The 11,540-nt window shown below is 45.2% G+C and overlaps 1 protein-coding gene across 1 annotated transcript; it reads left to right on the forward strand.

Moving 5' to 3' along the window:
* The first annotated feature begins 8,152 nt into the window (after positions 1-8,152).
* On the forward strand, positions 8,153-10,338 carry LOC141082808 (alpha-2Db adrenergic receptor-like). Its single transcript, XM_073566796.1, has one exon. It carries the CDS (start codon positions 8,622-8,624, stop codon positions 9,816-9,818), a length of 1,197 nt encoding a protein of 398 aa, XP_073422897.1. The 5' UTR covers positions 8,153-8,621; the 3' UTR covers positions 9,819-10,338.
* Positions 10,339-11,540: the final 1,202 nt, after the last annotated feature.

Genomic DNA, 11,540 nt, shown 5'->3' on the forward strand with positions numbered 1-11,540 from the left:
GCTGAATATACCTACAGGTGGGTGTATATATTCAAGTGTATAAACATTGGCGGAAGAGCTACAGCTGTATATATATATGGGTTATACTTGCACTCTGACATATGGCTATGTATCTATTTATAAAGTCATTATTGTTTGCTTTCCCTGGAAGGCTTTACAAGCATTGTAATCCTGCTACTAAAAGTGACGATTTCCAGAACATATCGCCGGCAATGAAGTATACACTCAGAGACAATATATGGTAAAACCCTGAGAAAGCCATCATCCAGGGTAGATACCATAATGTCTGTAAGAAATAAGAATAATTTAGGTAAAGAATAAAAACTCCTACAATAGTTAATACATGGAAGCTTAATTATAAGGCTACACACATTAGGAGGTAAGGGGAACCTGTCATGTGTAATTTGCAGTTTGATCTCTGGGGAGCACGTTTTAAAGAAGGGGTGGGGTACAATTATATATATAGATTTTGGGGAAAATATTTTGTATAATTGGTCATTCATTGGTATAACATTCTGCTCAGTTTAGTCCATGAGGTTGCTCAATGCAGTAAGTGACGGCCATCTTTATATGCACAGCTGACAGTAAATGTCAGTTATTAAGTGAGACGACCCACACGACTGAGACCACCCACAGGATGGAGACCGCCCACAGGACTGATACCGCCCACAGGACTGAGACCACCCTCAGGACTGTCCCCGAATCCCATAAGGAACCGCGGCAGTGTCACTTGCGCAGGCGCAGTTCGTGGCAGCAAGGCCACGAACTGCGCCTGGGCAAGTGACATACACATCTCCACTATTCCTACGCAGGCACAGTAACAGCAAGGCCACGAACTACACCTGCACAAGTGACATTCACGTCAGAGCTATTCCCATGCATGCGCAGTAACAGCCACAACTGCACGCTCTACCCGCACATGCGCGGTAACGACGCAGCGTTAATTTCACTGCACTCCTGATGCGATAGCATCTGGCCTATTACTAGTATATATATATATGTAAGTGAGACACATATATATTTATATTTCATAGAGAAATATCTTGCGGGGGCAAGAATGATGGCCCCTTACCAGCCTGAGAATAGTAGCCCCCAGCTGTGAGTTTTGCCGGGTTGGTTCACAAACATAGGGGGACCCCACATCGGGTTTTCATTGATTCATTCTCTCCGGCTTGCTGTTGCCAGCAGAGCAGGAGAGAATAATGACAGTCGCGTTCAGCACCAGCCGCAGGGGAACAGTGGCTTACAGTAGCTCTTCTTCCCGGCGGCCGTCCGTGAACACGGAGGACAGTGAGGACTGTTCTCTGTGTGCACGTGTTCTGCGCGTTTTGCAGACCGTGTGCTGCCACAAACACTGACATGTCTCCATGTTTTGCACACGGACACACTGTCTGTGAAAACACGCTGTGTACTGGGGTGCAACAAAAACATGGGGGACATTGATCTCTCCGATCAGTGCCTCCAACCATACAATGCTTTTAGAAAGGCCAAGGTGTGGTAGGAAAAGCTGGAGTGCACATCGTCCAAATGGCAATGCTCAACGCTTTCTTGCTGTCATGATGTGCACGCCACACCAATACGTCGTACCTTCAGTTCCAGGAGGTAGTGGTTAAGGCCTGATATTTGGCACTCTGGAAGGAGCGAGCCCTAGTAATTCTGGAAGTAAAGGTGCTCTTATTGTACCAGGTCAGAATTTTCCGGGGGTCGTCCCACCAACCGGAAGAAAAGGTAAGCCGCAAAAAGGTGCCGAGTGTGTTACAAAAGGGGAATACGCAAGTACACCATTTATCACCTGCCCCAAAAAACCTGGCCTGTGTATGAGGGATTGCTTTAAATTGTATCACACCTCTATGCACTACTAATTTACTTTAGTTGGGGCACATCTAGATTTGTTCCTTGGGTGTCTAGTATCCAAAATGAGGTAACTTGTGTTTTTTTACTGTTTAGGCACATCAGGGGCTCTGCAAATGGAACATGATGCCAGCAGTCCATCCCATCAAAATGTGCATTCCAAAACGTCACTACTTCACTTTCAAGCTCCGACGTATGCCAAAACAGTAGTTTTCTCCCACATATGGGGTACCAGCGTACTCAGGACAAATTGGACACCAACATTTGGGGTCCAATTCCTCCTATTACCTTTGGGAAAATTAAAAATTGGGGACTAAGAAACTTTAGCAAAACACTTGGTGGTTCAAAGTGCTCACCACACTTCTAGATAAGTTCCTTAGGGGGTCTAGTTTTCAAAATGAGGTCACTTGTGGGGGGGTTTCCACTGTTTAGGCACATCAGCAGCTCGCCAAATGCGACATGGCGTCCGATCTCAATTCCAGCCAATTTTAGTTTGAAAAAGTCAAACGGCGCTTCTTTCCGTCCGAACCTTACCGTGCGCCTAACAATGGTCCCCCCCACATATGGGGTATCGGCGTACTCAGGACACATTCGACAACAACTTTTGGGGTCTAATTTCTCCTGTTACCCTTGGGAAAATAAAATATTCAGGGCTAAATGATCATGATCTGCAACTGTGAAACACCTGAAGGGGGTTAATAATCATCTTGAATGTGGTTTTGAGCACCTTGAGGGGTGCAGTTTTTAGAATGGTGTCACTTTTGGGTATTTTTTGCCATATAGACCCCTCAAAGTGACTTCAAATGAGAAGTGGTCCCTAAAAAAAAAGGTTTCGGAAATTTTGTTGTAAAAATGAGAAATCGCTTGTCAACTTTTAACCCTTAACTTCCTAACAAAAAAAATGTTGTTTCCAAAATTGTGCTGATGTAAAGTAAACATGTGGGAAATGTTATTTGGTAACTATTTTGTTTGACATACACTCACTGGCCACTTTATTAGGTACACCTGTCCAACTGTGTGTTAAGACTTAATTTCTAATCAGCCAATCACATGGCGGCAACTCAGTGCATTTAGGCATGTAGACATGGTCAAGACAATCTCCTGCAGTTCAAACCGAGCATCAGTATGGGGAAGAAAGGTGATTTGAGTGCCTTTGAACGTGGCATGATTGTTGGTGCCAGAAGGGCTGGTCTGAGAATTTCAGAAACTGCTGATCTACTGGGATTTTCACGCACAACCATCTCTAGGGTTTACAGAGAATGGTCCGAAAAAGAAAAAAAATCCAGTGAGCGGCAGTTCTGTGGCCGGAAATGCCATGTTGATGCCAGAGGTCAGAGGAGAATGGGCAGACTGGTTCGAGCTGATAGAAAGGCAACAGTGACTCAAATTGCCACCCGTTACAACCAAGGTAGGCAGAAGAGCATCTCTGAACGCACAGTGCGTCGAACTTTGAGGCAGATGGGCTACAGCAGCAGAAGACCACACTGGGTACCACTCCTCTCAGCTAAGAACAGGAAACTGAGGCTACAATTTGCACAAGCTCATCGAAATTGGACAGTAGAAGATTGGAAAAACGTTGCCTGGTCTGATGAGTCTCGATTTCTGCTGCGACATTCGGATGGTAGGGTCAGAATTTGGCGTAAACAACATGAAAGCATGGATCCATCCTGCCTTGTATCAACGGTTCAGGCTGGTGGTGGTGGTGTCATGGTGTGGGGAATTTTTTCTGGGCACTCTTTGGGCCCCTTGGTACCAATTGAGCATCGTTGCAACGCCACAGCCTACCTGAGTATTGTTGCTGACCATGTCCATCCCTTTATGACCACAATGTACCCAACATCTGATGGCTACTTTCAGCAGGATAATGCGCCATGTCATAAAGCTCGAATCATCTCAGATTGGTTTCTTGAACATGACAATGAGTTCACTGTACTCAAATGGCCTCCTCAGTCACCAGATCTCAATCCAATAGAGCATCTTTGGGATGTGGTGGAACGGGAGATTCGCATCAGGGATGTGCAGCCGACAAATCTGCGCCAACTGTGTGATGCCATCATGTCAATATGGTCCAAAATCTCTGAGGAATGCTTCCAGCACCTTGTTGAATCTCTGCCACGAAGAATTGAGGCAGTTCTGAAGGCAAAAGGGGGTCCAACCCCTTACTAGCATGGTGTACCTAATAAAGTGGCCAGTGAGTGTATTTCTCTGTTTTAAGGGCATAAAAATTCAAAGTTTGAAAATTGCAAAATTTTCACCATATTTCTGCTTTTTTTCATAAATAAATGCAAGTTACTGTATATTGAAGAAATTTTACCATTAAAGTGAAGTACAATATGTCAAGAGAAAACAGTCTCGGAATCGCCAAGATCAGAATTGATAAAATTGGCCTGGTCATTAACATGTAAATCACCCTTGGGGGTAAAGGGGTTAAGCTGTGTTTTTACAGAACCAGCAAAAGCTTTGAAATCTCAGAAATCTCATGCACACACCTTGTTTGTTTTTCCGAATGAATTGAAAACTGCAGCATGTCTCTTCTTTCAGGGTATTTTCAGTGTTTTTGCAACATTTTTTCACCCATATAAAGCAATGAATAAGTGCAAAAACACAGCAAAAAACAGCATGTATCAGTGTTTGCTGTGTTTTTGGTGCAAAAACCTTAAGTCGCATCATGATTTTTTGGGGGCATTAATCTTCATCAGCCTGCACAAGAGACAGTAAAAACACAGCAAATTCGCAGCAAAAAATCGCACCAAACACTGCTTTTTGTAAGCATCTTTACTGCCAAGAGAGCAGGTTTTCCCTGCAGAAAAAAAAACGCTACAAAAACGCAACATGTGAACAAAGCCTTAGTGTGATCTGATTGTCTCGCATCAGAGAATAGCAGCACAGGTGTAGAGGAGATGGGGAAAGTAATTTTTCCATCTCCCCCATTGCCAGCGTTCGCAGTAATCAGACTGCACTTGGATGACATCCGAGTGCAGTCCAATGGTCCGCACGCACCCATAGACTTGTATGGATGTGTGTGATTCAATTCTTGGATGCACTCACAGCAACATTGTTTTCTCATGTCGTATCGGCACTGATACTAAAACCTTTTTGAATGCTATTTTTCAGCCTTTTGCTGTAGAGGGTATAATAAGCTTATAGAGCTTATAGATAGGATGCGTGAGAAAGCTGGCAATCTGTAAAAACATATGTACACTGCACTGACGAGATAAAGCAGCGAGCAGTAGCCTTATCAGCGCCACTCCAGCTATGTGGCGCTCTGCATAGCAGTATTGGGGCCCAGAGAACTCCAGTGTTCACTACATCAGCAAACTGCAAAGGTTCAGGGCAAGATATGTCTGTTGTGAAATAAAAAAAAAAAAACATTGTGTCATAAACAGGATGAAGCCAGAGTGGATGATCAGGGCAGAGTTTTAGCTCCTAAAATCCAAGCCTGGGCAAGTGCTTTACTGCTCTGTTGTAATAAAATGCCAGTAGCTCCTATGCTCCCTCTAGTGGCGATATGTAGAAGGAAAAACAGCGCCTGCTGCCAGCACATATGTTAAAACTAGTACAGAATTATTGCTGGGCTGTATACCAAAATTAGTTTTTTATTAACTTTTTGAGCTGCATACTTTTGCTGCATCAAAAATACAAAGTTACAATTACAGCAAAGTAGATGGGATTTATAGTAATATGGAACCCAAAAGTGCTTTTTTTTTTCATCTCACCTGTGGTGCGTGTTTCACATCTGCAACATGTCAGTTTTTCTTGTGGATACGATGAGTTTTATGTCTGAATTTCCTCTTAGACTTGCATTAGGTGCACAAAATCAGCAAGTAAAAAATGTATACGTGTGTTTTTAGGGACAGAAACGCATAAAAAAAATGCATAGACTCCGCCCATGACTGTATCAAAAAAGTTTTGTCAAAGCCAAATACCAGGAAGTCTGAAAAACAAAGCAGATTTACTAAATCATGTCATACCAACAAGAGGCAAAAAAAAATGCGGTGTGGAAAATGCTATAAAAACGCCTGCAAAAAACGCATTAAAAAATGCACTCAAAGCACAATAAAAAAATGCAAGTGACTTAATTTACTTACTAGGTGCAGAAAATCTGCAACTGTAAGGGTGTGTGTGGGTCGCCCTCCCAGGGCTGTGGGGTACTCGGTACCGGGCCGGTATCAGCAGGATGTGTCACAGCAGCGGGGACCCAGTCCGTGGCCCTGGGTGCCCAAGTAATGGGAGGAATGTAATGATTTGAATGTATAGTTCATGATGCCACCTGTGGTGTTCGGCAAGTGAGATGTTAGGCCGACGCTGCATGCAGATCCTCTGGGGATGGTGGTGTGTTGCAGCCAAGATGGTGAAGCTCCCCACAGGTGGAGCTGTAGCCCCAGGGCAGTGTAGATGTGGGGGAAGAGGAGAGGCACAAGTGGAGTGGAAGCTGGTACCCAGATGTAGCGGGGCTGGATGCGTTGGCGCAAGAATGAATGGAGGACACCAGGGCTTGCAGTTCCAAAACTTTACTCACAGTCTGTAGTACACACAGGTGCCTGCCTCCGTACCGTGTCCTTCTGGTCAGGGACTCAGTCAACCTCCAGGCAAGATGGAATGCTCCCTTCCAACGCTCCGCCAACATGTACCTTTCTGAACGTCGCCTCTTATAGCGCCTTTAGGTGAAGTACTCCCAGTACTGATTTACACTGGAGTGCCTCCTGACAGATGTTCCCAAGAACTCTACTTGTACGGCAGACAGCTGTAGCCTGCTTCGGGGACTCCCTACTCCTGAGTCTCGGCTCACTATCCAAGTTGCTGTTGTGCCCCCAAGTCTTAGATGGGAGTAGTGCATTTACAGCCCACTACACCACCGGTGTCTGCTGCAGAACCATTAGTGTCCATACAACCTCGGGGACCGGGCCCCGGCCTTGCGCTTAGAACTTATAGGCAGGGTTCTTCCTCTAACCCACGTCCTCTCTGTTCCCTTTTACTCCTTCGTTCTGTTCTAATCTCTCTCTCTTATGGAAGATCAGGTTTCAGTTCAATGTCTTTCTCCTTCTTTCCTTTCCCGTGCCAGCAGACCCAGGTCACTGAGATCTGCTGCAGCACCTGCTTCCTCCATCCCTCTCTCAGGGATCTCCTTTCCTCACTCCTCTCTGAGTGACTCTCCCTGACTGACCTCGAACTGACTGAAATCGTAAACCTTCCCGCTCTTTTATGTATTCTCAACTCCACCCGCCTCCCAGCACGTTTCGTGTTTCAAGCAGGGAGCCACCAAAGGTGCTCTGCTACACTCCAAGCAGGGAGCCGCAATGTGGCTTTGCTGAACTACCGTGTTGTGTGGGATGCAGGTGTTGGAGTGTGGTCAGGAGCCTCCAACTTACCTGGATGGTGGGGCACCTCACCTCAGGAGGAGGTGCAGTACCTCTGTGGCAACTGAGCCTCAGGTGCGCCACATGTGCACACGCTGCGGATTCTGCTGCGGATTGATCCGCACAGATTTTGCAAAATCCGCAAAAGACCTGCGGTTTATCTGTGGATTGTTCTGCGGTTTATCACCTCTACAATGGAGGAGATGGTAAACTGCAGCGGAATCCGCAGAAAGAATTGACATGTCAATTCTTTCTGCGGATTAGAAACCGCAGCAAATCCGCGTGGAAAAATCCTCCCCGTCTGCACAGCGGTTTCCATTTCCCATAGGATATTATGGTACTGTAGATCTGCAGGCCCAAATCCGCAGCGAGTGCACACACCCTTTACCTCACAGTGCGCACACAGCCTTGAATGGTTTAAATGGTTTAAAACATATTTTTTAAAAAGAGGTCACTCACTAGGAAAAAATCAGCAAAAAAACGATGTGCTGGAATGAGTGAAATCCGCAGCATAAAATGAAAAGTGAAATTTGTCCATAGAAGTGTATGAGTTTCTGTACATATTGTGTGCGCACACACGGACACATAGACGGATCGCAGTGTGACACAGGTGGAGTCTTTTCGATGTCAGCTTGTCGTCGTCCATCTTTTTGCCTATGTCGGACACCTGCCTAGTCCAGATTTTGACACTTCTGGGATGTAGTCAGTGATTGCCTGTGAATATGTATTTCCCATAAATGAGTGCATACCCATGTGCATTATAGGAAAGGAAATGAGGGAAGATTCTCAGCACAAATCTGTCCCAGAAATGTACATATTTCCCCAGATAGCTCTGCTGTCTCCGCAGGGCATTCACCTCTATAGGGGTCTGCACAGAGGAAGTCCCTATTAATAGCAGTCTTGACATCTGTGTGTGGAGGAGTACGTGACATGTCCAGCATTAATGTGCTGTGTCCATGAGCACCTCAATGTCAGGAGGCAGCAGGCTGACACGGAGAGCTGCCCCCACCTCCCTGCTCTAACATGGGGCGGTGCAGCTGCTCTGCTGCTGGGAGGAATGCTGCTCACTCCGCAGGCTCTGCTAGCTTTTTCACCTGGATGCGGTCCTGCACAAGTCAAGAGGCTGGAGCTGGGGAATCCTAGTGCCTGGGCTGTCACACAGTCATCTGCGGACTGTGGAACTTCTAGCAGAAACTCCATCTCTTCTGGCTATAAAGGGAAAAGTAGCCAGTCTGCTGAGGAGCACCCAGCTGAGAGGAACAAGGTGCAGAACATGACGGTCTACCTGGAGTAAGTCTGGAGAACTCATCTGATGGCATAGATCTGTGGAGTAATCCTGATATCTGTACTCTACCACCTGGAGATCTGCTGGACTACTGTATCTCCCACCTGGTCTACTAACATGAGACTGAGATGGAGCTTCCAACTTCAGCTGCTGGACTCTACAACCTTTCTGGAAACAGCAGCCAGCAGGACCTTTTCAGCTGGCCATATGCACCCTGGGAGAGCGCACTGATTATCATCGCTGTGGGGTACATCATTTTAGCCACTGTTGTTGGCAACATTCTGGTGATTTTAGCCATATTTACTAGCCGGGCTCTTAGGGCCCCACAGAACTTGTTCCTGGTCTCTTTGGCATCAGCAGACATTCTTGTGGGAGCTTTGATTATTCCATTCTCCTTGGCGAAGGAGGTTATGGGCTACTGGCACTTTGGAAGCGTATGGTGCAGCATGTACCTGGCATTAGACGTATTGTTCTGTACCTCTTCCATTGTTCACCTGTGTGCCATCAGCATTGACAGGTACTGGTCTGTAACCAAAGCGGTAAAGTACAACTTGAAGCGCACACCTAAGAGGATTAAGAGTATGGTTGCAATTATCTGGGTGGTATCTGCTGTTATCTCCTTCCCACCATTGCTGAAAGTGAATACTCTCAAAGAATGGAGGTGCGACCTCAATGATGACACTTGGTATGTCTTGTTTTCAAGCACCATTTCCTTCTTTCTTCCGTGCATCATTATGATATTTCTTTACTGTCGGATCTATAGAGTAGCCAAACACAGAGTTTCTACGGTGTCCAACCTCAAGAATGGTCTTTCTGGTTGCAATAATGTCCCACCAGGCATGTGTTATCTCCAGGAATGCCCAGAGCTGCCCAACCCTCACAACAACCATGAGGCAGAAGAAATGGAACTGGAGGAGAGCACCTCTTCAATTCACAGGTTCCCAGACACAGCCCATCATGACCCTGCCAATAGCTGGAGTAAGACCAAAGTGAAAAGGTCTTCATGGTCCACAAACAGAGGCCAGGAAAGAGACAGATCCATCTCTCAGACCCGCCTGCAGCAGCAGAGGGAGAAGAGGTTAACATTTGTCCTAGCTGTGGTCATAGGGGGCTTTGTCATTTGCTGGTTCCCATTTTTTTTTACTTATAGTTTGGAGTCGGTGTGTAGAGGGAGATGCGGCATTTCTCATGCTCTTTTTAACTTTTTCTTCTGGATTGGTTACTGCAACAGCAGCCTTAATCCTGTCATATACACTGTATTTAACCGAGACTTCAGGAAAGCGTTCCGAAAACTGCTCATACGCTCCCCCAAAAGGACCATGTGAGAAGAAAGTGACCATAAGTCTAGGTTCACACCAGCGTATAAAAAATTGTCCAATTTTCCAGAAAAAAACAGACGATTTTTAATTTGTATTGTCGGCCATATGCTATTTGTATGTCTGGTTATTACATCCTTTATTAACCATCAGCAGTCATTAACATTTACAAGGACAAATACAGTTTCCTGTGTTATCAATTGCAATTTATCTGTTTAAATCGGATGCTATACGGTTGATCTGTATGGGATCTGTTTTATTTTCATGCACCCATACACTTGAATAGGTAAGTCTCCAAAATATGGAATAATAGTGCATGCTGACATTAGGTGTGTGAGAAGACTGTCATCTGAGCAGCCCTATTGAGTAACATTGCACAAGTGCTGTCTGTTCTCATGGAAATCACTCGGACCTAGCCTCAGAGAAGCTGGCAAATGGCCGGGTGCTGAGCACTGTCCGGGCGGCCAACGGACCGTATCGTAATGTGAACCAGAACTTACTGCCTTGAAGAAATAAATATGTTTCATGACATTGTGAGTATTTTTGTTAGTGATTGTAAAAGCTCAATGGTCACATCACTCGAATGGATCATTGAATTTTATAAATATAATGTATATTTCCCGCATTGCATTCCATCCCAAACCATATCATTGTTATAGAGCTTTTCCAGAGTTCTAGCATTATACCATAGTCATTCTGTGATAAAAGATGATGCAGATTTTTATTACACTTTGTGCATCAATAAGTCACACTTTCTAGACCTCTGCTTGCAGTCCTTGACTGGATTGCCGGGCACCCAACCAGCTGACCCGGGTGCTGGGCTCCTATGCACACGTTGCGGATTCGTCAGCGGATCTCCAGCAGTTTTCCAAGGCATGTACAGTACCGTGTTATCGTATGGAAAACAAAAACCGCTGAGCACATGCTGCGGAAAAAATCAATTCTAGGAATCCGCAGGCGAAATCCGCACAAAATCCGCAGGTAAAACGCAGGCATTTTGACCAGCGGATTCTGCAGATTCCGCGCGGAAAAATCCGCACACGAATCCACAACGTGTGCTCATACCCTTAAAATCTAGAGCTGCTCGTCATGTCAGGTTCTGTGGTCAGACAAGTTTCTGGCCTCTGTAGGTGAGCAACAAGTATTTCTGTTATTCGGAATTAATGTCCAAAATATATAAAAAAGAGTCTGCCTAACCTTTTACTATGCAATGTTTATGATTTGTTTACATAAGCAACACATAATATTTTAATCTACATCCAACAATATTCTTTTCAGAATACAATACTTGGACCGCAATGTGTTCACAAAATTGTATTTGATGATATATGTAGAAATTTGAAGTCATCTCATCCATCTATATATTTTTATTAAATGTGTTGTGTATGCATATTAATAGAGTCACCTACTGCCGCTCTCTCCGGTGTCTGTTCTTCTCTGTGATGTCACCGTAATTGCGACTAGCCGCCTCGCTCTATACTCTACGCGTGAGCTGAAAATTCTGGCACTCCATAGACTTACATTGTGAAAAATACTTTAGGGTCATGCAGATCGCAGCGTGAACCATAGAGTCTGCAGAGCGGTGACGTCACTCAGAAGAGGAGAAGAACGGTGGTGGACACCGGAGAGAGCGGCAGTGGGTGACTGGTTAGGCAGCATTGATCAGCTACCGACTGCCTTATTGCAACTGTGTATGTTTAAGGGCTCATTCACACATCAGGTTTTCACATT

This window comes from Dendrobates tinctorius, unplaced genomic scaffold (genome assembly GCF_039654945.1).
Source record: "Dendrobates tinctorius isolate UK_male_01 unplaced genomic scaffold, ASM3965494v1 ptg000001l, whole genome shotgun sequence".
In the NCBI taxonomy this organism is placed as follows: domain Eukaryota; kingdom Metazoa; phylum Chordata; class Amphibia; order Anura; family Dendrobatidae; genus Dendrobates; species Dendrobates tinctorius.

What these genes read in the sequence shown, in the direction of transcription:
- LOC141082808 (XM_073566796.1), top strand. Translation starts at nt 8,622, where the DNA reads ATGGAGCTTCCAACTTCAGCTGCTGGACTCTACAACCTTTCTGGAAAC.